The sequence below is a fragment of the Aquarana catesbeiana genome, linkage group LG06 (genome assembly GCF_042186555.1).
Source record: "Aquarana catesbeiana isolate 2022-GZ linkage group LG06, ASM4218655v1, whole genome shotgun sequence".
NCBI classification, from domain to species: Eukaryota; Metazoa; Chordata; class Amphibia; order Anura; family Ranidae; genus Aquarana; species Aquarana catesbeiana.
The window spans coordinates 249,142,811-249,169,816 of NC_133329.1; the positions used below are offsets into that span (position 1 = coordinate 249,142,811).

Genomic DNA, 27,006 nt, shown 5'->3' on the forward strand with positions numbered 1-27,006 from the left:
TTTTCTATTCAAATTTGATCTAATTCTATATGATATTCGAATTTCTAGTCTATTCTTTTCTATTCAAATCTTTTCTATTCTAATTCAAATTCATTCTATACGAAATTCGATCTTCAGAAGCCATGTTCTGAAATTCGAATTTCGTATAGAATGAATTCAGATTTGAATAGAAAAGACTATTATAGAATAGGAAATAATAGAAAAGAAAAGCATAGAAAAACAATAAAACAGAATAAAAAAATATTATATATGTATTCTATTGCTTTATGATTTTATATTCTATTTTATTGTATTTTTTAGAAAATCGATTTCTATTGTTTTCAAATTCGATTCAAATTTGTTTTCGAATTCGATTCGAATATGTTTTCGACTTCGATTCGAATATGTTTTCGAATTCGAATATGTTTTTGAATTCGATTCGAATTTGTTTTCGAATTCGATTCGAATTCGTTCGCTTTTTTTCGGATTCGTTTAAATTCATCACTTTTGTAATTCGGAAATTCGGATGCATCCGAATTTCCGAATAATGAAAAATTTGTCCGAATTTCGATTCGGAACGAAACGCAATGCACATGTCTATTCATCACTGTGCTTTGATAAACAAGTCTGTGCTTCATGCTAACCTAAAGTGTAACTAGGACTTGTCTGTGGCTGGAACTGCTTCTAGCTTGTCTAAGAAGATTAAGAATAAGTGCCCAGCGGAAGCAATATAACGAAGGCGCAACCTTCAGTGTGCTGGAGTCTCATTTTACCGCTATCAGGTGAAAGGGATTCAACTTGAAAAATACCAAGGCACCTGACATGGCAGTTGAATTATTTGTTGGACTCCTCCTGTCAATGTATTAAGGAGATGTTTTTTTTTTATTTTTTATTAACTGATCAATATGGTTCTCTGAAGCCAATTTTCTTATACAGGATAAGTGTAAAGTGCAGATTACTTATATTGCATCTGATGCCCAGAGTTACACTTGCTGTCTGTTGCCTTTCCACTAATCACAACTCTGATTGGATGGCTGATTTGAATGTATATTGTGATTAGCAGGGTCTCCTCCAGCTTGTCCTCAGAGTCACTGACTATCAGTCATTCTTTACATTCTGGATGATGGCTGCTGACTTAGATTATTGGAGGGGGGATTTCTGTCAGCTGTTTTTTTACATTGAAGTCCTTTTAATTGGGCTGGAGGTTAGGACCTCACTGTTTGCTGATTATTGGGAAAACTTTTTTGAATATGTCTTCATTTAATAATAAATATTGAACAAAGGTCATTTTTACTGTCATACTGCTTGGACCATGCAGCAGCTACTGTTGTAGGAACTTTATTCCTTTTTGTAGTTTGGGTTTTGTATTTGGGTGCATGGCCCACATCCAAAATATTTATATAGAAAAAACCCTCATGATGGGATTTTAATGACAATAGATTTCTTTCTACGTGAATAGAAAATGTATTGGAATAGTTTAACAAGTTTACAAAGTCTTTATTATTACAAAATGTACAAAATTTCAATACATGTTAAAAATAGGTCAAATGATTTTCTAGATAAAATGTACTCAAGATGAAGTCACCAAAACAGAAGGTGAAGATGGTAAACACCCAAAAGCGTTTAAAAATAGCTTTTCTTTTTCAGGGGTGATGAACATTAAAGAGAGAAGATTACCCTCTATGAATCCTTATTTGATATGATTGTATAATGTTTTGATATATGAAAAAATAAAAATAAAGAATTTATAAAAAAAAAAAAAAAAAAAAAAAAAAGATTACCTTCTATAACCGAAAGATCACATTAGAATGAATATACATAAAATGTAGGACATAATACTATGCTTTTTTCAAAATGGTTTTATATATATATATATCAATACCTTTTAAAACAATGAGTACATCTAGAAAGAATAACCAGGATTAAAAATTGGCTGCATATTGTCCTCTAAACATCACCAAGGAGCGTCAGAACCAGTGCCCAGCCAGTGATTCACTGGGGTCGGATGGGTCACTGCAAAGAAAGTATTGATGTATATGCTTTTAAAATAAAGAAAAATTAAAAAAAGAAGAATTCACAAAATTTGAACCAGGTGAGTGGGGCATTATCTTGAAGTGAGATAAGAGAATAAGGAGGTACAGTACTACAGTAGATCTGGAGTGTCCATACAGAGCCAGCAGCTTTTGTATTTATTTTGTTACACAGTCACCAAGAGTGAAAGAGTACTATGTTAAATGACATTCAAATTGTGTTACACCATCTATGAACACAAAAACGGAGGTAAAAAGAATATCTTTTTATAAAGAGGGATAGACTTCCAAACAGTGGCGCCCCCCCCCCAAGCCATTAAAAAAAAAAAAAAAAAAAAAAAAAGCCCTTTAACCACTTAAGGACCAGCCTCGTTTTGAATTTTAGGTGTTTACATGTTTAAAACGGGTTTTTTTGCTAGAAAATTACTTAGAACCCCCAAACATTATATAATGTTTTTTTCTAACACCCTAGAGTATAAAATGGGGGTCATTGCAATACTTTTTTTCAGAAAATATACAAAAAAGTGTAGCGCTATAAAATTCTGAAAATTAATTAAATGGTGTTTAAACACAATTCAAAAGTGTATAACATACAATTAAGTGTTAGCATAGAGAACTATGATGTACTCTATAAGGTAGAAATACTGTGTACATACTATAAACAAAGTGGAAAAAAACACAATGCAATATTAGTATAAACTAAATATGATACACTGTGTACATATATAATATGCAAATAATAAAAAAATGAAAATAGTACTATAAGTATAGTAAAGTCTAAAACGTCCAAATAGGGTTGACACCACCCAGAACTCTTATGACGAAAGTCCACCAATGTTGTTGAAAAAAATAAGAATAAAAGTGAAAAAGCCACTACCAAGGGTCTTAGGGGGCTTACCAAAGGCAAATGACTAGGAAGGACCTATGTCAACCTAGACGCTAAGACTGAGGGATCAACTGGATCAAATAGGTAAGTAGAGGTTTGGAAGCAACAAAGGTGAGCAGGAAATCTGTTGGTGGTTCAAGAGCCGTCACCGAAGGCATTGAGAGGCTTACCAGAGGTTGTTGACTTGAGAGGACTTACGTCATCCAAGTCAAAAAGGCTTAATGACCAAATGGTCAGAATGATACATCTTCTCAGATATCCTCAATGACTTCCAAACCAAGATGGCAATTTGACTTCCACAGTTACCCACACGGCATAAAAATTATATTCCAATAGAAGGCCACAGACGAATATTCGTATATCATGCAAGAAATGAATAAAAAGACTCACATAGTGTAATAACGTAAACACTGGTTTATTTTAAAATGATCAAAAATAGATTCACATATTAGAAGATCATCAAAGGCACTCAAATAGCGGTAATTGTGAAGGGTGAAGGGTGATATAAGGGTGAAGGGTGATATACGAATATTCGTTTGTGGCCGTCTATTGGAATATAATTTTTATGCTGTGTGGATAACTGTGGAAGTCGAATTGCCATCTTGGTTTGGAAGTCGTTGAGGATATCTGAGAAGATGTATCATTCTGACCAGTTGGTCATTAAGCCTTTTTGACTTGGATGACGTAAGTCCTCTCAAGTCAACAACCTCTGGTAGCCTCTCAATGCCTTCAGTGACGGCTCTTGAACCAACAGATTTCCTGCTCACCTTTGTTGCTTCCAAACCTCTACTTACCTATTTGATCCAGTTGATCCCTCAGTCTTAGTGTCTAGGTTGACATAGGTCCTTCCTAGTCATTTGCCTTTGGTAAGCCCCCAAGACCCTTGGTGGTGGCTTTTTCACTTTTATTCTTATTTTTTTCAACAACATTGGTGGACTTTCGTCATAAGAGTTCTGGGTGGTGTCAACCCTATTTGGACATTTTGGACTTTACTATACCTTTACTACTATTTTCATTTTTTATTATTTGCATATTATATATGTATACAGTGTATCATATTTAGTTTATACTAATATTGCATTGTGTTTTTTCCACTTTGTTTATAGTATGTACACAGTATTTCTACCTTATAAAGTACATCATAGTTCTCTATGCTAACACTTAATTGTATGTTATACACTTTTGAATTGTGTTTAAACACCATTTACTTAATTTTCAGAGTTTTATAGCACTACACTTTTTTGTATATATTCTAATACTTGGGTCCATAGGCGTGTTGGCTGCTATTTACTTCCAATTTTCTACGCTGCGCTGTATTACTTATATTTTTTAATACTTTTTTTACACCGTATTTGCGCAGCGGTCATAAGACAACAGTAAAGTTAGCCCAATTTTTTTTTATATTGTGAAAGATAATGTTACGCTGAGTAAATTGATACCCAACATGTCACGCTTCAAAATTGCGCCCGCTCGTGGAATGGCGTCAAACTTTTACCCTGAAAAATCTCCATAAGCGACGTTTAAAAAATTCTACAGTTTGCATGTTTTGCGTTACAGAGGAGGTCTAGGGCTAGAATTATTGCTCTTATTGCTTATTGACCACCGTTTTCATATGTGGGCGCTACTCACGTATGCGTTCGCTTCTGCGCGCGAGCTCATCGGGACAGGGGGTTTTTAAAAAATTTTTTTTTATTTTTATTATTTATTTTACATTATTTTATTTATTTTTACACTGTTTAAAAAAAAAATGTGTCACTTTTATTCCTATTACAAGGAATGTAAACATCCCTTGTAATAGAAAAAAGCATGACAGGACCTCTTAAATATGAGATCTGGGGTCAAAAAGACCTCAGATCTCATATTTACACTAAAATGCAATAAAAAAAAAGTCATTTAAAAAAATGACATTGAAAAAAATGTGCCTTTAAGACGTATGAGTGGAAGTGACGTTTTGACGTCGCTTCTGCCCAGCATTGTCATGGAGACGAGTGGGCGCCATCTTAGCCTCACTCGTCTCCAGGCACAGCACAGAGAAGGACGCGAATGCCTCCGCCACTACCGACGGCTCCAGGAAGCGGCGGAGGGAACCGGATCGCGGCGGGAGGGGGGCCCCTCTCCCACCACCGATAAAAGTGATCTTGTGGCAAATCCGCCGCAGAGACCACTTTCATCTGAAAGCCGACCACCGCACTAAAACGGGGATAACGGCGTTATGGCAGCTATCTGCTGCCATAACAACGATATCCACTGCCAAAGTTTGGACGTACATCGGCGTGCGGCGGTCGGCAAGTGGTTAAGAGTGTCCAGGCGCCGGACACACGGCGGTCTATGGGAAGCTTCCCAGCTTGCAATCAGCTGATTGCAAGCTGGGAAGCTGATTTGCCCGTGTTAAGGGAGGGTTCAGGGCGCAAGCAATGCGCTTGCAAACACTCCCACTCTCCAAGTGATTCGTATGCGGCCTCCTTTGCGATTTTTCAACTGGCGGGGACGGAGGATGACTGGGCGGTGCTTTTTGCGGCCACTGTCGCGTCACTTCCGGTTTCCTGGCTCACTACTGTGTGGAGAGCAGTGGTGTCGCTCGCTATGGGAGTACAGAGCAGCTCTTCCTCCTCCTGGCCTACCTCCTCCCTATCCTCCAGCTCCTACACATAGGTGTGCTCCAGGTGGACCCGGGTGGCTGCTGCAGGTCCATTACAGTGATTCTCTCATGCTGTGACTGCCCCCAGGTAACCAACAGACCTCTCTCTGGGAAGCCTGCAATCAGCTTCAGTGGCTTGTTATGGGACTTTGCTCAGCTCTTCCGTCCTTGCTGTGTACTCCGGGGAACTGACAGGTCGGCAGATTAGTCCCTGGATCTCAGGAATGTGAGTCAGCGAGACAGCATCAGCTATAACCCTTGCCAGGCTGAGCAGTAATTACTGCAACATCTCAGCCATGGTTTTGGAGACAGTGGACAAGTGAAAGTAAAATGTAAAAGGTAAATGTGGGAAAGAGGGGGTATCGTGTACAGGGAGGGTGTACTACGTACAGGGAGGGGGGTTGATATGTACAGGAGGGGTAATATATACAGGAGGGGGTAATATGTACAGGAGGGTAATATGAAAAGGGAGGTGAAATGTACAGGAGGGGGTAATATGTACAGGGGGGGGTAAAATGTACAGGAGGGTGTTATATATACGGGGGGGGGGGGTAATATGTACAGGAGGTGTAATATGTACAGTAGGGGTGATATGTACAGGGGGTGTAATATGTACAGGGAGGTGTAATATGTACAGTGAGGGGGTGTAATATGTACAGGAGGGTGTAATCTGTACAGTTAGGGGGTAGTATGTACAGAAGGGTGTAATATGTACAGGGGGGGTAATACGTACAGGGAGGTGTAATATGTACAGGGAGGGAAAATAATATGTACAGGAGGGTGTAATATGTACAGGGAGGTGGGTAATATGTACAGGGAGGTGGGGGATAATACAGTGGGGACGGAAAGTATTCAGACCCCCTTAAATTTTTCACTCTTCGTTATATTGCAGCCATTTGCTAAAATCTAAAAGTTCATTTTTTTTTCCTCATTAATGTACACACAGCACCCCATATTGACAGAAAAACACAGAATTGTTGACATTTTTGCAGACTTTTAAAAAAAAGAAAAACTGAGATATCACATGGTCCTGAGTATTCAGACCCTTTGCTGTGACACTTATATATTTAACTCAGGTGCTGTCCATTTCTTCTGATCATCCTTGAGATGGTTCTACACCTTCATTTGAGTCCAGCTGTGTTTGATTATACTGATTGGATTTGATTAGGAAAGCCACACACCTGTCTATATAAGACCTTACAGCTCACAGTGCATGTCAGAGCAAATGAGAATCATGAGGTCAAAGGAACTGCCTGAAGAGCTCAGAGAATTGTGGCAAGGCACAGATCTGGCCAAGGTTACAAAAAAATTCTGCTGCACTTAAAGTTTCTAAGAGCACAGTGGCCTCCATAATCCTTAAATGGAAGACGCTTGGGATGACCAGAACCCTTCCTAGAGCTGGCCGTCCGGCCAAACTGAGCTATCGGGGGAGAAGAGCCTTGGTGAGAGAGGTAAAGAAGAACCCAAAGATCACTGTGGCTGAGCTCCAGAGATGCAGTCAGGAGATGGGAGAAAGTTGTAGAAAGTCAACCATCACTGCAGCCCTCCACCAGTTGGGGCTTTATGGCAGAGTGGCCCGACGGAAGCCTCTCCTCAGTGCAAGACACATGAAAGCCCGCATGGAGTTTGCTAAAAAAACACCTGAAGGACTCCAAGATGGTGAGAAATAAGATTCTTTGGTCTGATGAGACCATAATAGAACTTTTTGGCCTTAATTCTAAGCGGTATGTGTGGTGAAAACCAGACACTGCTCATCACCTGTCCAATACAGTCCCAACAGTGAAGCATGGTGGTGGCAGCATCATGCTGTGGGGGTGTTTTTCAGCTGCAGGGACAGGACGACTGGTTGCAATCGAGGGAAAGATGAATGTGGCCAAGTACAGGGATATCCTGGACAAAAACCTTCTCCAGAGTGCTCAGGACCTCAGACTGGGCCGAAGGTTTACCTTCCAACAAGACAATGACCCTAAGCACACAGCTAAAATAATGAAGGAGTGGCTTCACAACAACTCCGTGACTGTTCTTGAATGGTCCAGCCAGAGCCCTGACTTAAACCCAATTGAGAATCTCTGGAGAGACCTAAAAATGGCTGTGCACCAACATTTACCATCCAACCTGACAGAACTGGAGAGGATCTGCAAGGAGGAATGGCAGAGGATCCCAAAATCCAGGTGTGAAAAACTTGTTGCATCTTTCCCAAAAAGACTCATGGCTGTATTAGATCAAAAGGGTGCTTCTACTAAATACTAAGCAAAGGGTCTGAATACTTAGGACCAGGCGATATTTCAGTTTTTCTTTATTAATAAATCTGCAAAAATGTCAACAATTCTGTGTTTTTCTTACATTAATGAGGAAAAAAAATGAACTTAAATGATTTTAGCAAATGGCTGCAATATAACAAAGAGTGAAAAATGTAAGGGGGTCCGAATACTTTCCGTCCCCACTGTATGTACAGGAGGGGCTAATATGTACAGGAGGATGTAATATATCTGTGACTGAGGCTGCACTATATACCCTGATCTGTGAGGCTGCAATATATACCCTAACTGTAATGCTGAGCTATATATCCTGATCTGTGAAGCTGAGCTGTATATTCGGTCCTGTGATGTTGAGCTATATGCCCTGATCTGTGAGGCTGAGCTGTATACTCGGTCCTGTGATGCTGAGCTATATACCCTGATCTGTGAGGCTGAGCTGTACACTCTGTCCTGTGATGCTGAGCTGTATACCCTGTCCTGTGATGCTGAGCTGTATATTTTGTCCTGTGATGCTGGAGCTGTATACTCTGTCCTGTGATGCTAGGGCTGTATACTCTGTCCTGTGATGCTGGGGTTGTATACTCTGTCCTATGATTCTGAGCTGTATACTCCTGACACTATGGGTGGAATACAGGCGACAGAATGGGTGGATTCTATAAGGGGTGGGCTTATGAGAAGTGGGTGGGGTCTGCGCCCCCCAACCTAAAACTTCACCAGTCGCCACTGCTTCCAAGGAGGTATGTGTATACCAAGAGACATACCTGTATATTTAAACCATACATTTGGACATTATAAATTAGTCATGCTGTATTTTTCCAAAGGAATTTAGGTTGTATGTGTTTTTCTTGTCTTTGTTCCCAACTATTTGTCCCATCCCTTTACCCTTACTGCTGCTCTCTCCCCTTCTGTGTGTACATATTCAGTTCGGAAGAAAAAAAAAAGGAATTTAGGTCAGTGTATGGATAAACAGGTCAATGGGAAAAGATCTATCCCCAGATCATGCCTCCAAAAACTGTAACATATTAGATAAAATGGTATAAGATAAATGAATTGTTGACCGATAATGAGATATTAAGTTTGGCTATTGTTAGCATCGACACAGCAGATAGGGTGCTCACCTGGAGTCTCAGGATTGATCTGTGTAAGTGGTTGCATGGTAAGGGGACAAATAGACAGCACGCCAAGCCTAACTGTCTATATATAGCCTGAAAATAATCAAAGCAGTTATTTGATAGGGGGAGGGGGGCGGAGAGCTGAGTGACGGCTTGGTTAGCCACCCCAGCGACCACTCCACACTCAGACATCGCGTGAAAACCAGCCGCCCACCGAAACCACATCTGGGAGTGGGATGAACATGGGGACAAGGTACTTTGGGGGCAAGCAGCCTGGTATGTTTCGGGGGGGGGGGGGGAGACTCGCTCGCCCCTCCCCCTTTCCTGGCCTGCCAGGCTGATTGCTCAGATAAGTGTCTGGAATGGATTTTAGGGGGGACCCCATGCTGTTTTTTATTCCAAATTTTGGCATGGAGTTCCCCTTAAAATCTATACCAGAACCAAAGGGCCTGGTATAGATTTTGGGGGACCCCATGCCATTTCTTTTTTTTCATTCTGTCATAGGGTTCCTCTTAACCACTTCAATACACTGTATTATATACCCTGCACTATATATATATATATATATATATATATATATATATATATATATACACACAGTATCTCACAAAAGTGAGTACACCCCTCACTAAATTTTCATGTGACAACACTAAAGAAATGACACTTTGCTACAATGTAAAGTAGTGAGTGTACAGCTTGTATAACAGTGTAAATTTGCTGTCCCCTCAAAATAACTCGACACACAGCCATTAATGTCTAATCCGCTGGCAACAAAAGTGAGTACACCCCTAAGTGAAAATGTCCAAATTGGGCCCAATTAGCCATTTTCCCTCCCAGGTGTCATGTGGCTCGTTAGTGTTACAAGGTCTCAGGTGTGAATGGGGAGCAGGTGTGGTAAATTTGGTGTTATTGCTCTCACTCTCACACACTGGACACTGGAAGTTCAACATGGCACCTCATGGCAAAGAACTCTCTGAGGATCTAAAAAAAAGAATCATTGCTCTACATAAAGATAGCCTAAGATATAAGAAGATATACCCTGAAACTGAGCTGCAGCACGGTGGCCAAGACCATACAGCGGTTTACCAGGACAGGTTCCACTCAGAACAGGCCTCGCCATGGTCGACCAAAGAAGTTGAGTGCACGTGCTCAGCGTCATATCCAGAGGTTGTCTTTGAGAAAGAGACGTATGAGTGCTGTCAGCATTGCTGCAGAGGTTGAAGGGGTCAGCCTGTCAGTGCTCAGACCATATGCCGCACACAGCATCAAATTGGTCTGAATGGCTGGCATCCCAGAAGGAAGCTGTTCAAAAAATGATGCACAAGAAAGCCCGCAAACAGTTTGCTGAAGAAAAGCAGACTAAGGATATGGATTACTGGAACCATAACATGTGGTCTGATGAGACCAAGATAAAAACATTCAAAAACAAACACATTGGTCTTGTATGGACAAATTCTCAGAAGGCTCAATACAATAAAATCATGTGCCAATTTATTAATAGCATGTAATGAATAAATGAAAAGTTAAAATCTCCTTGCATAGATGGAACAACGAGAAGGCTTGCTCCCCGCTGTGACAATACCTTGTAAAGGCGGTCGGTGGTGGGCTGGCTTGGTGAAGCAATGCCGCGATGGCAAAACCTTCATACGTTCCTGAGAGATCTACTGAGAAGGAGGAAACCAGCATGTGCAGAGCTGGATGGACTGTATGAAGTCTCAATCAAAGCCCCGGTGGTAGATGGTGAGACAGCCACGGAACGATGAGGGACCGAGAGCCAGCCGGAACAACCGTCGTCAGGAACAGCAGATGGAAACACCCAAGTGTGACGTCATACGCTCGGGGAGCACAGGTCCAGACCAAGGCTTGAAGCATAGGATGGTGGAGAGCAAGCCGAGGAGAGTGAAGGGGGAAAATAGCTGTTGTCTTGACAACGTGTTTTGGGGCGTGGTCAAGATGATGCTCGGGTGTTTCCATCTGCTGGTTCCCGTCGGCGGTTGTTCCGGCTGTCTCTCGGACCCTCATCGTTCCGTGGCTGTCTTGCCATCTACCACTGGGGCTTTGATTGAGGCTTCTTACAGTCCATCCAGCTCTGCACATGCTGGTTTCCTTTTCCTCCTTCTCATGGTCTGGGGCTGCATGAGTGCTTCCAGCATTGGGGAGCTACAGTTCATTGAGGGAACCATGAATGGTAACATGTACTGTGACATACTGAAGCTGAGCATGATCCCCTCCCTCCGGAGACTGGGCTGCAGGTCAGTATTCCAACATGTTAATGACCCCAAACACACCTCCAAGACCACCACTGCCTTGCTAAAGAAGCTGAGGGTAAAGATGATGGACTGGCCAAGCAACCCTATTGAGCATCTGTGGGGCACCCTCACAAGGAAGGTGGAGGAGCGCAAGGTCGCTAATATTCACCAGCTTTGTGATGTCATCATGAAGGAGTGGAAGAGGACTCCAGTGGCAACCTGTGAAGCTCTGGTGAACTCCATGCCCAAGAGGGTTAAATCAGAGTTCCGCCGAAATTTTTCTTTTTAAAAGTCAGCAGCTACAAATACTGCAGCTGCTGGCTTTTAAAATATAGACACTTACCTGTCCAGGGCGCCCGCGATGTCCTCACCCGAAGCCGATCTGTCCCTCGGGTGAAGGCACTGCCATCTTTGCTAAGGGAATCGGGCAGTGAAGCCTTGTGGCTTCACAGCCTGGTTCCCTACTGCGCATGCACGAGTCGCGCTGCGCGTCCTCACTGGTCCCTGCTGTCTTCTGGGACCTGTGTGTCTCCCAGAAGACTGCGGGGGGGGGGGACAGAGGAAGGGCTGGACATGGCGTAAATCACCGCAGAGCCTGCGGCAATCTATGTCCGGAAGTGGGAGCAAATACCTGGATTAGATGGGTATCTGCTCCCCCCTCCTCCCTAAAAGGTGACAAATGTGACACCAGAGTTGGGGGAGGAATCTGATCAGCGGAAGTTCCAATTTTGAGTGGAAATCCGCTTTAAGGCAGTGCTGGAAAATAATGGTGGCCATACAGAATATTGACACTTTGGGCCCAATTTGGATATTTTTACTTAGGGCCATACTCACTTTTGTTGCCAGCGGTTTAGACATTAATGTCTGTGTTGTTATTTTTAGGGGACAGCAAAATGTTATTCCATCTGTACACTCACTACTTTACATGGTAGCAAAGTGTAATTTATTCAGTGTTGTCACATGAAAAGATATAATAAAATATTTACAAAAATGTGATGGGTGTACTCACTTTTGTGAGATACTGTGTGTGTGTGTGTGTGTGTGTGTACACACACACACTAACCTGCCTAATCTAGTTCAAGTTCTATCCACCTCCACGTTATCACACTACATGCGGCTGCCGTGTAAGCAGCCTTATATAGTGTGGGGCCTGGATTTAGCCCCCTGAGCCATGATTGGCCAAAGGCACCCTGTCTTCGGCCAATCATGGCTCTCACAGCAGATTGCGCTATGATTGGCCAAAGCATGCAGGTCAGGTGCATGCTTTGACCAATCAGCAGCCGTCAATGCACTCTGATCTTGCAGTGAATTATGGGGCACTCCAATTTGCCGCAAACGCCCCATACGTTTCGTCTGTCTGCTAACAAACATCCGATGTTTGAACCAACCCTAATCAGCACACATCAGTAAAGGAGAAAAATTACCTATTTCAAAATATTTAAACCGAAAATGAAGAAAAACGTTCTTTTTAAAAAAAAAAAAAAAAGTTTTGTGGTTAAATACCACCAAAAGAAAGCACTAAAAATGTAGTTTGGGTACAAAGTTGCATGACCGCGCAATTGTCATTCAAAGTACGACAGCGCTGAAAGTTGGCACGGGCAGGAAGGGGGTGAAAGTGCCCGGTAGGCAATCTTCCTCGTAGTGGACACTTTCAGTGACAAAACAAACAAATGTGTCCAAAACCATGATATTTCCCCTGAAATAATGCCTTCAGAAGAGCCCACGTGGAATGGATATGGTGACAGCCCTGGAGCCGCCGGCCAATGAGGACTTCGCACATCTCCTGCCCCTAAAGTATGTTCTTCTCTCAGTGTGACATGAAGGAGATGGGAGTTTTCTGCTCGTGCTGCCCATAAACTTCACCTCCAACCTGTCCCGCCCTCTGATTGGTGCCTGAGAAGAACCCGCAGAGACTCTCCTACAACCGAGGCACGCTACCATTCCCAGACATCCATCCACCCCAGGCCGCGCCCCTTAGATCACATGGGCGTGACGTCACTCTCCCTCGGATCTCCGCATTCTGTAGCGTCTACCATGGTAATGGCGGAAGGCACCGCTGTATTGAGAAGAAATAGGCCGGGCACTAAAGCTCAGGTAATGACACCCGGACAGCGGGCTATGCAGACGGATGAGTGCGGAGTTAGGAAGGTTGAGTCCGCCGTCTATAGAGAGCGGGTGAGGGCACTTAGCCTATAATATAGAGCAGTGTCTTTCCCGCACAGGGTTACACGGCTTTAGCTGGTGTGTGAGGAGGGAGGACTGTGGAGGGGACAGAGGAATGTACACTCCCCGGCCGGGGAAGGATGGTGGGGCTCGGCTGTGGGAATGGGCTCTGTTCAGGACATCCAGTTCCACCACCTGCGTGCTCGTTCTCGTACAGGCCGTGCGCGCTCCCCTTTCCAGCACTGAGCTGACAGCTGAACATCCTGTGGCCCTCACAGCTGTTAGTCTATGTCATGTCAGTGGGTGGAGGTTCAGGAACAGGAATGCCACTTTATACCAATAAAGAGAACCTGTACCGTGGAAGATAAACACAATGGGCTGGTCACTTGTATTGTCTGTGGAGCTCCTGCAGGTGAGCTTTTTGCTCATCACTGGCCTGCCATGCTTTGTTCTGCACTGTGTGAAGATGACTGGTGGGGTAGCAATTAAGAAGGCTCAAGAGAGATGGCGGAAGCACCGATTCACTGAATGGCTGAAGCAAGGAGATCCTTGCACTGCAGGTCCTCAGGTACAGCTTCTCCTGCTGTGAGAATGGTGATCAGCACAGTAGTTACATCACCAAATCTCACAAGGCATGCTGTCAAAGCCTAATGTTGATTTGGAGCAGACGTTTACCCAAAAATCAAAGAAACAAAAAAGGCGCCTCTAAGTGCAGAAGATTGACAATTTTAATGCCCCAAAAAGGGTTAAAAACACTTACAAAATGGAAGTGGTAATCAGGCACATCATGAATAAAGCTGCATTGGAAGGGATGGCGGTCAGAGGAAGCCTTCAGATGGAATGGATGTGATCACTGAACACAGCGGTGTGGGACACAGGAAGCCGCTGTGAGACCGGCGTCATCAGCTGGAAGGGAGACGAACCCGGAAGTGATGTCATCCACAGGGCGGCTCGATAACCAGCCTGAACCGCAAACAAACAGCCTGGACGAGGATGTGATGTCATCAGAAAGGGACGCGTTTCGGAACCTTCAATCGTTCCTTTTTCAACCTATGGCCATACTGATGACTTGAGAGGAATATATACACACCCACTAACAGTGGATTGGCCAGTGGGCGGGGGCAGCAAGGGAACATTTATTGAGTTGTAATCAGTTCGTTTTGTGCATATAAATGAAGGAAAACAAAAGGATACCTGCTACAGCATTCTAAAAAACATTATAAAAGACATTAAAAACATTAAAAAACTTTAAAAAACGGGATAAAAAGAAGAGGAAAAAATGTGATATAATGGTACAATATATAAAACAATAACCGATCATAGAGCCCGCAAGACACATGACAGAATGGGGATGGTGTGAGCAGGCAGGATGATGTCGATGTTAAGCTACAGGCCTAGAAGGAAACATACTACTATCAATAATTGATCATTAATTGATCGTTAAAATGAGGATAATAAGGGGGGGGGGGGTTATTGGAAGAACCTAAAATACTATCTACAGAAGGGAAGTATCATGTTAGTCCTGTGCTCCCTATATACCCTTTTTTTATTTTCCAAAAATCAAAGTACCACCCATCCTCTTCCTCCCCCAGCCTATAATTTGCAGCTTTTTTGGGGGAAGGGGGGGGGGTGGTACATTTTTTTTTTATTTGACAGGTGCCTACTCCTATTTCCTCAATCATCCTCTAGGCAAGAATAACACCACACATACACACACCCCAACTGTAGCCTTCTAGGGCACATGACACACCCCAGGAGGCTGTAGGACTAGTCTCACTGTACCTCTGTGCCTCATGTATGTGCAGTTGGGAGCACTGGTTATACTGCTGCTTAACTCTGTTGTGCAGGGAAGATCTCTGTTCCTCAATCTGTAATTTACCAAAAATGTAATATATTGCAGGTTATAAATCCTTAGATGTGGTGGCTACATTAGTTTATGATTAAGCAATTTGGTTCATGAAACATGTTAACCTTGCTGCTATAGTCCTGTTGTATCGTGGTCTATTGATATAATGAGTGGATTTTTACGATTAAAGCATTCATACTTCTATTGGAATGCGGTCACCTCTTTTGCACGTACTTCGACACTCTCTTTTTGTGGCTTGCATTGTCTTCAAAAAAGAGGAGCGGGGCTAACACTACAGGAAAGGGCACATCTATGTCGTCAGTAGTTACTGAGGAGCCTAGCCATAACCCTGTTGTATCCCCTGAGAGACCAGAGGCTTCTGGGCAATCTGAGCCGCTGTGCCTGTCTGGTATTGTGCCTACTGCCAATGCTGTTGCTTCAGCCTTTGTTACCAGGGATGATCTGTCCTCAGCTCTAGCTGGGTTAGAGGACAGGATTGCTGACATGATTGCCTCCATCTCCCAGGTGGCAAGAAGCGTGACAGATCCCTCTCCCCTGATCCTCCTAACTTGGAGCAGGAATGGGGCGATGAAGGGGAAGAGCTAAGTGCTAAGGATTCTGTGGCGGGCCAGGGATATGAGTCTGCTTCTGAGGAATTTGGGCCAGAATATGTCCAGTTGGTATCAGCCTCTTAGTCGCAGAGGCTTTTGATCCAGACTCTTAACGAGATGATTCGTTCTGCCTTTAAGTTACATCCTGCAGAGGTTTCTGAGCCCCCCCCCCTCTTTGGGGTCTTTGAGGCCTCTTTAGGCTGCATAGGCTTTCTCCTTGCACCCACTGTTAGAGCAAGTGGTGTATGTTGATTAGGAACATCCTGTCAGGCTTTTCAATCCTCCTAAGAGGTTATTTCCTTTTATATCCCATGGAGGAAAAGTTCGTTAAGAAATGGAGCATGCCAGCCGTAGATTTGGCAGTCTCTTGCTTAAACAAGAACCTAACTTGTCCAGTGGATAACGCACAGGGCCTTAAGAACCCTGTTGACAAGAAACTGGAGTCACTATTAAGGGCTTCCTTTTCTTTGGCCAGTTCAGCTATGCAGCCAGCTGTCGCAGCAATAGGAGTCTGCCAGTCCCTAAGGGATCAGATGGCCTGGCAGGCCTAACCAAGAGGAGGATCCTGCTGAAAATAGGGAGGATATACCTTGAGCACTGTGTTTTGCTGTAGATGCCTCAAAGGACTCTATACAGCAAGTCTCTCATCTGGCTCTCCTGTCTGTACACATGCGCAGATTTGTGTGGCTTAAGAACTCGTCAGCCGAGCTTCCCTGTAAGAAGTTTTGGCAGGGTCCCCCTTCCATGGGGCTTGTCTGGTGATGATTTAGACAAATGTATCAAAAAAATTTCCAGAGGGAAGAGCTCTCTACTTCCTGTGAAGAGGGAGACCAGGCATCCCTCTTTTTAAAACCTCAGGGACTGCTTCCTCAGGTTTCATGGTGCCAAGGCAGTTTTGCCGCCAAGAGGGCGCTAGAGCCAGGGGCAAGCCGCAGGGCCAGAGCCAGAAGAAACCCTGGGTCCAAAACTCTTCTAAACCCGGCACCAAGCCCTCCTTTTGAGGGGATGCCCCCACTTTATCGGGTGGGGGGAAGGCTGCTTAATTTTGAGGACATTTGGAGAACAGTGGTTCAGGATGAAGGGGTCACCTCGACTGTATCCTGCTGTTACAAGCTGGAATTGCAGGGGTTTCCTCCTCAGAGGTTTCTAAGATCCAGTGTTCCTTCGACTCCTCCAAAAAGAAACTTATTTTTTCAGGCACTAGATCATTTAGTGCATCAGGGAGCGATTTTACAGGTCCCTGTATCCAAAAGGGCGCAAGGTTTTATTCAAATCTGTTCACGGTTGAAAAACCAAACTGGGCACAAGGCCCATTTTGGATCTAAGATCCCTGAACCAGTATCTATTAATCCAGTCCTTTTGGATGGAGTCAGTCCGCTCGGTAGTAGCCTCGCTCTAGATGGGAGACTTTCTAGCCTCCATCAATATTAAGGACGCTTGGTTGCACGTACCTATCTTTCAACCTCATCAGAGGTTCCTGCGATTTGCAGTAGAGGAACATCCTTTCCAGTTTGTGGCTCTGCCCTTCGGGTTTGCCACAGCACCCCTGGTGTTTACAAAGGTCCTAGCACCAGTATTGGGTCTTTAAGGGCCCAGGGAATTTTGGTGCTCAGATACTTTGATGACCTCCTGCTCAGAGATTACTCTCTGCAGGCCCTAGAACAGAGCGTAGCCTTTGCCCAGTTCCATTCCAGGCCTATACAGCAGGACATCTTGTCGGCTTGGAACAAGAGTGTGCAAGCCCTGGATTACCCCATGGCCTTATCTCCTCGGGTGCAATTTAAGCTGGTGGTTGCAGGATCAGAACCTGTGAAGGGGAGGATCCTTCCTACCGGTGTCTTGGAGAGTACTGACCACAGATGTCAGTCTCTGTGGCTGGGGAGCGACCCTAGAAGGGCTCACAGCTCAGGGGAGATGGTCAAGAGCAGAGCCTGCCCATCAACATCCTGGAGTTGTGGGCGGTGCGTCTGGCCCTACGGTCCTCGAAGGAAGATAATCTCATCTGCCAGCATATCTGCCCGGGGGAATAGTCCCTACACCCAAACGTGTTTTGGGAAATTTGCCAGTGATGGGGATGGCCAGATGTCGATCTATTGACATCCAGGTTCAACAACAATCTACATTAGTTTGTGTCCCGAACAAGGGATCCCCCTGGCAATCGGAGCAGATTCTCTGGTAGTTCCATGGAGCCAGTTCTCCCTGGTTCATGCTCCACCCATCCCTCTCCTTCCACATTTTGTTGCACAGAATTTGGTAAGAGGGGGTTCCAGTCATCCTGGTAGTACTGGCCTGGCTCAGAAGGTCCTGGTTCCCAGAGATCGTGAGATTGGCAATAAATAGGCCAAGGGCGCTTCCGCGACGCCCTGATCTACTGTCTCAAGGTCCTATATTCCTCCCCAATTTACAGTCTCTAAGTTTTGACGGCATGGCTATTGAAGCCAGGGTGTTGAAGAATCATGGCATCTCGGAACCGGTGTTGTCTACCCTAGTGAATGCCAGGAAAGCGGTCACTAGAAAGATCTATTATATGAAAGACTTATATTGCTTGTTGTGAAGCCAGAAAATGGCATCCTCGGAAAGACATGATTGGGAGAACTCTCTTTTCTACAGTCGGCTGTGGAAATCAGATTGGGTACAATCGGAGATCAGATTTCGGTCTTGTCTGTATTCTTCCAAAGGCCTTTTAGCCTCCCATTCGCTGGTCAGAACCTTTAACTCGTTGATTCCCCCCCCCCCCCAATTAGGTCACCTATGTGTCCTTAGGACTTAAATTTAGTGCTGTCTGTGTTACCGAAACAACCATTTGAGCCTATCAAGGAAATTTCATTTGTCTTATTGTCCTGCAAGCTAGCCGTCCTGATGGCCATCACCTCGGCTAGAAGGGTGTCGGAATTGGCAGCCCTTTTCATGTAAGGAACCATACTTAATCCTTCACCATGATGTTCCATCCTTTTTGCCGAAGGTGGTGTCGGCCTTTCATTTGAATCAGGCATTGTTTTGCCTTCCTTTTTTCTTTCTGCCTCCTTCGGCAGAAGAGAGACGACTGCATTCCTTGGACATTGTTCGGGGAGTCAGAGTTTATTTGTCTAGATCTGCGGAAACCCAAGGATCAGACTCCTTTTTTGTTTTACCAGAAGGACCCAAGAAAGGGCAGGCAGCTTCCATTGCCCATTGGGTCCGCCAATTGGTCATTCAGGCCTATGGTCTAAAACGTAAGGCTCCACCCTTTTAGGGTGAGAGCTCATTCTACCAGGGGTGTAGGTATCTCCTGGGCTTTTCGCCACCAGGTATCTGTGGCTCAGATTTGTAAGGCTGCTACCTGGCCTTCAGTTCATACGTTCATGAGATTTTATCCGAGTAGCTGAGGGTTTGGCTTTCAGCCGTAGTGTACTGCAGGCTGCCGTATAAAGTATGATGGCTATTTTTTTTGGGAGGGTGTCTCCCTCCCCTCAATGCTTTTACTCTGGGACATCCCAGTAAGTAAGGAATAATAGCTTAACTCTGTGTCCCTTGATGTACAATAAAGAAAATAGGATTTTTTTGTCATACTTACTTGTAAAATCCTTTTCTTTGAGTACATCACGGGACACAGAGGTCCCTCGTCTCTTTTGAGGATTCAGTGTTTGCTACAAAACTGAAGTACTTCCTGTATGGGAGGGGTTATATAGGGGTGGACTTCCTGTCTAAGAATTTTGTCTACCAGTGTCCATTCACCTAGAGATGGCGTATAACCCAGTAAGGAATAATAGCCTAACTCTGTATCCCGTGATGTACTCAAAGAAAAGGATTTTACAGGTAAGTATGACGAAAAAAAATTCCTATTTTTGCCTGTATATTCATTAATCAGCCATAACTTTATGACTACTGACAGGTTATGTTGTGAATAACCTTGATTATCCCATTACAAGGGCATCTTATAGTCAGTGGGCTATATTAGGCAGCAAGTAAACCTGTTGTACCTGAAGTTAATGCAGAAAGCAGAAAAAAATAGGCATTGCAGGTTGTTGTGTATGGGGCTGTGTAGCCGCATACCAGTTAGAGTGCCCATACTTAAAAGTATCCAAAGCCAAAAGCCCCTACAATGGGTATGTAAGCATCAGAACTGGACCATAGAGCAATGGGAGAAGGTGGCCTGATCTCATTAATCCATGTTTTCTTTTACAACATGTGGATGGCCGTTTGCATGTGCAGTCACTTACCTTGGGAAGAGATGGCACCAGGTTGCAGTATGGGAAGAAGACAAGCCAGCGGAGACAGTGTGAAGCTTTGGACAATGTTCTGCTGGGAAACCTTGGGTCCTGCCATTCATGTGGATGTTACCTGACATGTACCATGTACCTAAACATTGTTGCTGACCAAGTATACCCCTTCATGGAAACAGTATTTCCTGATGGCAGGGGCCCTTTTTTTTTTTTTTTTTTTCCAGTAGGATACTAAAAAAAAAAAAAAAAAAAAAAAGGTTTGAGGAATATTCTCCAGATTTCAGTCCAGTCGAACATCTGTGGGATGTGCTGGAAAAAACAAGTCTGATCCATGGAGGCCTCACCTTGCAACTTACTGTACAGCACTTATATGATCTGCTACTGATGGTTTGGTTCCAGATACCACAGCATACCTTTAGAGGTCTAGTGGCGTCCATGCTGCGACAGGTCAAGGCTATTTTGGTAGGCAAAAGGGGCTGTTTTGATTGCAAAAATGAGGACCTACTTTATATTGGCTGTTCATAAAGTTTTGGCTGATCAGTGTATATTGGACATATACAGTACTTTAACTCAGAATGGGGCCACATTAAAGATGAACTCTAATCAGATACAAAAGATGCAATTTAATGCAGCTCTGTAATCAATGCATCATTAACTCTTTTTTTTTTAATTTATTTTTTATATGTAAACATTGTAAGTACCTGAATTTGACCTGGTATCAGTCTATGATCATTACACCCTGACTTCTTGAGGCTTCTGCTCTTGGCAACACCTCTTGCCTCCAAGCCCCCATAACTGTGTAAATATAACGAATATAGGCCTCCTTTGAAAAAGGCTGGCTGATCCTCTTATAGAATACTGAGGTCTTGCCAGTGCGGTGTCCACGAATTATAAAAAGCCAGCAGGGGTTTAAATCTGCCAAAGCCCACACAAGACTAACCTGTCAGTGAGGTTATCTGTGTTGGGTGGAGTTGACATTCATGCTGAAATTTGTTTTAAGTCTTATGAAATGTGGTATATAGCTTCTATAGTTTTAATATTTTATTATGTAATGTTTTCTTACAGGATTTTTACAACTGGCCTGATGAATCCTTTGAAGAGATGGACAGTACTTTGGCTGTACAGCAGGTAAAATAATAACTCATGTAGCGGTACGTGCACATGGTGTATGTGCCTGTGGGTTTACTTAGGAGTTATTTTTGTAAAAGAAAAAAAAAAAAGCAAAGCCACAAGTAAATATGCTGCTGCTCAGGACCCAAAACCATATATTGCTGTATTGACAGCTGTTTATGCTGTGCTTACCTGGAACTGTGTGGTGTTATCACAAAGAAACGTTGGGGGTTATTTACGAAAGACAAATCCACTTTGCACTGCAAGTGCACTAAATCTAAGCGTTAGATCTGAAATGAATGGAAGCTCTGCTGATTTTTATCATCCAATCATGTGCAAGCTAAAATGCTGTTTTTTATTTTCCTTGCATGTCCCCCTCAGATCTACAGCGACTGCACTTCCAAGTGCACTTGCAGTGCAAAGTGGATTTTCCTTTAGTAAATAACCCCCAGTGTATATATAGTCTGATAAGCATGTTAAAGATAAAATGTGTAGGCTGGCAGATTTGCAACAAAGGGGAAACAAATACAGTTCTTGTTCTCCAGAATAGAGGCATTTTTGGTTCAAACAGCGGCTTCATTATACTCTTTCAACCGTACAGATACTATTCTAAGGGCCCTTTTACACAGGTGTCTTCCGTTCCAATCATCAGGGGATCTGTGAGCTGAGGAGGAGGAGAATTTCTTTAATCGTACGTCACAGGACAGAGCCATAGTAATCACTATGTGGGTTATAGGCCACCTTCAGGTGCTGGACACTGGCACACCCTAAACACACCCTAAACAGGAAGTAGCCTCTTCATATAACACCTCCCATACCGGGAGTACCTAAGTTTTTTCGCCAGTGTCTAAGGTGTTGGTGACAAGTAAAGATGTGCTGTGCTGAGCTCCACTGGAGCAATCCTTGCTGGGGCTAGCTATGCAGCCGGATCCATTCAAAGTGTCTTTTAGGCCGAATTGAATGGTACCCGGGCCTCGTGTCCGAAGAAACGAGGTGTTTCCTGTAACGTTTCTCTTTTTAGAGAACTGGTCACCGGGATCCAGTGCTTTGGTATTTTCAGCCATAAAGTTTTACTGGCGGGGTGCTATTACAGGTCCAAGGAGTGCGGGTTCCCCGAGGGTCCCTGGTTCCTGAAGGTTTTTTAACGGAACCCACCGTGAAGGGTGAAGATTGGGTCTGTTTTACCACAGAAAACCCTGCGGCGGGAAAGGTAAGTGGAGTTTTTCTAAGGAATTTTTCATTTTCTTATGAAATGTCTCCTTTAAAAAAAGAAAAAAAGTAAATGTCATGCCTAAGAGTCACCACTGGGGGCTGTATAGAGCATGTACCTTCTCATGCTTTCCTCAGAGATCACGCTGTGTCAGGAAGCAGCAGGCTTTTTCCTCCGGCTAGCAGGCAGACCTCCGGTAAGTTTGGGGGGGAGGGGGTTTCACCCCCCACCTGGACAAAGCTCTCCCCTTCTGCCTGGAAAGGGGAAAGCTAAAAACGATCTGCATGCCGCTCCGTTTTCCCATTGCCTCTGCACGGCGGCTTGTCTCCTCCTCGCCATCCCTCCTCACACACAAGCCGATCCCGTCAGATCGGAGGCCCGCGCGGGAAAACTCTTTTAAAAGAGAGAGGAGGGGGGTGCGATGCGACGAAGGGGGCTTAGCGCAGCATTGGCGTCCTCCAACGTTCGGCGTGGGAGTGTGTTTACAAAAACTCAATTTTTGCTGCTGCAAGTTGTCGGAGGGACATAAGAGCAAAGAGGGGCATGTAAGAGGTTTGGTGACACAGGCATTCCTATTGACACATTTACTATTCGCATCAGGTTGAGCGTTAATAGCAGCGGCAGGGTCTCAGATGCAATATGAAAAAGCTAAGCAGAAATTATTCTTCACTAGACAGCGATGGTTTGAACATGGAGAAAAAGCTGGTAAATTACTTGCATATCTTGTTCACAGTGAAGACAAACCCCCAATTGTAATAACACTTCACAATAAGGATGGACAGCCAATCACGGATCCTTTTGTCGTGTCCTCCAAGTTTAGAGATATTTTTTTACAGAACTTTATGCATCGACAGTCTCGGAGGATACGACAATAATGGATCAGTTCTTGAGCAACACCATACTTCCACAACTCTCAGAGATTCAAGTTGAACTCCTTGAGGCACCCCTCACGGCGGAGGAAATAAAGATTGCTATTGCAGACTTTGCCAGGTCCAAGTCCCCAGGGTCTGATGGTTTGCCCATTGAATTCTATGCGCACTTTTCTGCTGACTCTGTATAACACTATGTTTGAAACCTCAACACTACCTGCATCCATGAGAGAGGCCACGATAATACTTATACCCAAACCAGGGAAAGACCTAAGGTACCCTGAGTCGTACCGCCCCATATCTTTACTCCAAGTAGATGTCAAAATATTGGCCAAAATACTATCCAAACGTCTAAACCAAGTAATACTATCCCTTATACATGTGGATCAGTCAGGGATTATGCCTGGCCGTAACACTTCCTTTAATTTAAGGAAGCTATTTATCAATCTCCAGGCCAAGCATGATAATGTGGGCACAAGAGTAATAGTAACATTAGATACAGCCAAGGCATTTTATTCGGTTGAGTGGAAATATCTCCGGAGATGCATGGAGGGATACGGTTTTGGGCCCAAATTTATCAGATGGGTGCAACTGTTATACCAGCAACCAACAGCTCGAGTGGTGGCAAATGGATGCCCCTCTCGGGAATTTGGCCTAAGCAGAGGTACGAGGCAGGGATGCCCGCTCTCGCCTTTGCTATATGCTATGGCATCGGAACCCCTCGCCGTGTCCATCCGTACTAACCAAGAGATAATAGGTTTGACATTCGGATCCCTTACTGTGAAAATTAGCCTTTATGCAGATGACACTCTCCTCTACCTGGCAGACTCTGGCCCCTCTCTACACACAGCTCTTACTGTAATTGAGCAATTTGGGAAATTCTCGGACTTGAGGATTAATTGGGGGACCTCACAGATCTTACCAATTGATAGTTTCCCACCTACAGAAGCAGTCTAATTTACCCCTTCATCGGGTGGATATAATTAAATACCTTGGCGTTAAAATATCCAAGAATCCAGTAGACTATATCTCCTTGAATATTGAACCATTATTCTCCCTAATTAAATCTAAGATCCAGGTCTGGTCCCGCCTCCCTTTAGGAATATGGGGCCGAGTCAACTTAATAAAGATGGTACTACTGCCCAAGGTACTGTACGTCTTATGGCATACTCCAGTATATCTACCCCTCAAGTATTTTAAACTGTTAGAAGCACTACTTAAACCATTTATATGGGGGAAATCTAGACACAAACTCTCGTGGCAAACACTTAAAAATTCAACGGATATGGGTGGAACAGCACTACCTGATTTTAACCATTATTATATTGCGTCACAATTATCCCAACTATTTCACTTTGACAAAACTGACAAGGAACGCTTTCTCACTTTACTAAGCCCCCGTTTGGGCTCAGCATACAGGAGACCCAATAAACGGGATAGCAGTAGGTGTAGGGAACACAGTCAAAAGACTATAGACACTCCCTGCTGTATCATTATAGACGCATATGGGAATTGGCTTCTTCTAAACTAGAGATACCATCATATAATGACTATACACCACTTTGGCATAATAACAAGCTGCAGGAACTTAATGGAATCCAGAACTCAGATTTATGGGCAGCCAAGGGCATATATTATTTACACCACCTGTTCACAAACGGAACTTTAAAAAGGTTTGATGCACTTAAGATGGAGTTCCAGATTCCGAATCAAATGTTTTTTTGTTATCTCCAGATCCGTCATGCGATCCAGATGCAGTTTCCACAGGGTCTTCCACAACCCACCCCTAATTCTATTATAGCCATAGTCAAGGATACAGACTCAAAAAAACTTATTTCCTGTTTTTACAACATGTTTTCCGCCCCTACCTCTGCAAAATTAGCTTACGCGTTAAAACCAAGATGGGAGAGGGAGGTTGGGAGGATGGAGGATGAAAAGTGGGAGGAGGCTTTGGAAACATGCAAGTTGGTTTCACCCAAACTTTCAGACAGACTGTCCCAGATCTTTATACTTCACCGTGCATACCTTACTCCTCTTAGCCCCGGTTCACACTGAGGCAGCGCGACTTGCGGCGCGACTGCCTCAGGCGACCTGGACACGACAGGGGCGGCGACTTGCAAAACGACTTCTATATAGAAGTCTATGCAAGTCGCCCCCAAAGTAGTACAGGAACCTTTTTCTAAGTCGGAGCGACTTGCGTCGCTACGATTAGAACAGTTCCATTGTACAGAACGGGACGCTACTTGTCAGGCGGCTAGGTCGCCTGACAAGTCGTCCTAGTGTGAACCGACCCTAAGGGTGGCTAGATATAAAAGAAGTCAACCCACTACATGTCCAATGTGTGTAACTGAAACAGGCACATTCTTTCACCTCATATAGTCCTGTCATAAGATACAAGACTATTGGAAACAAATAGTTACCTTTCTACATGACAACATGGGGTCTCCACTAACCCTCGATCCAAAGCAATGCCTCCTGGGGATTTTTCCAGATATACTAGATAAATTCACACTAATATTCCTACATGAAACTTTATTTTCGGCTACGAAAATTATTGCCAGGCAATGGATGAGACCTGAACCCCCTCACTTGGTGGACTGGAAAAGAGACATTAACGCAACCCTTCCATATAAAAAATTCCTTTATATTAACAGAGGTTGTCCAAATAAATATAACAGAGTATGGGATAGATGGTTACAAGAATCTACGACATGCACATAAATAGTGCTTATCCCGATACTAAGTATGAGTATGGAAATGTACGTATTATATCAGAACCTAAAGAACTAAATATACGTTAGAAATATATATGTATCATGTTCTTTTTGTACGAAATACCTTCTGTGTGATGTTAAACATGTGTACCAATGCTTTCCATGTGTTATGTACAATCTTGCAAATAAAAAGTTTGTTATAACGTAAAAAAAAATAGCAGCGGCAGGACTATTGCTCAAAGCAGTGGATGCGATTCTTCTGGTAGTACCTCTGCAGTTTTGCATCGGGCTATGGTCAGAAGGGGAGGTAGAAACACCCCAAAATAGGGCTATTGGGATCTCCCTCAAGCTCTGAAAGCCTAAAACTCATCTCTACAATGGCATCCTCCCCAGAGAGGGGGTGGCTGGTCACAGTGAGCCTTCAGGGGCCATGGAATGTTTGCAACTGTTTACAACACTGCAGCCCTTGCCTATATTTCTAAAAAGGTTTTTTTCCTCTGCCATGATAGCATGGGAAAAAGGTTAGTGGCTTTAATCGCATCCCAGATTGGGATAAAATGCGACAGGTTCCATTCCATTACCCAAGGACCCTTAAAATGAGGATCTGGGGCGGGAGAAGATGTTTTCTTTCAGGGGACCGTGAACAGGCTGATGACTCCTCTTCTGAGGGGTCATATGCGGAAGGATCAGCTTCGCATTGTGGGTGCAATTTCTTACTGAATTGGTCCACTCCACATTTTGTTACCCTTAACTGAGTGTCCACTTCTTGTTTTGGATTCGCTAAAGCCTTCTCAAAGCTGTGCATGCCTTTCCTGTCCATTCATTGTTGGGAAAGTTTATGTATTCTGAGTGGGATGACCCAGATAAGCATTTTTTTCCCTCCTAAAAACTTTTTCATACTTTATCCTATGGAGGAAAAAACGTATTAAAGGTGGAAGATACCAGCAATTGACACTGCTATATCTTCTGATTAAAAGTTTGACTTGTCCGGCAGACAGTGCTCAAATACTTAGGGATCCAACGGATAGAGTTGGCATTCCTATTTTAAAAAAAAACATATGTTTTCCTGACAGGTTGAGTGTCTCAGCCTGTGCTGACAGTAATTGGTATATGTCAAAATCCTTGAGGG

At 43.8% G+C, this 27,006-nt stretch overlaps 1 protein-coding gene across 2 annotated transcripts in view; it reads left to right on the forward strand.

The window, feature by feature from the left end:
• The window catches only part of LOC141146690 (MOB-like protein phocein), a 114,567-nt gene that overhangs the window by 57,249 nt on the left and 30,312 nt on the right, over positions 1–27,006 (forward strand). Inside the window, exons 1-2 of one of the 2 annotated variants that reach the window (XM_073633158.1) lie at positions 13,096–13,246; positions 21,040–21,102. In XM_073633158.1, the coding sequence (XP_073489259.1) occupies positions 13,136–13,246; positions 21,040–21,102 (174 nt within the window). In that variant the 5' untranslated portion in view covers positions 13,096–13,135. Of the gene's footprint in view, positions 1–13,095; positions 13,247–21,039; positions 21,103–27,006 lie in introns of those variants that run through there. The other variant, XM_073633160.1, reaches the window with a different exon arrangement.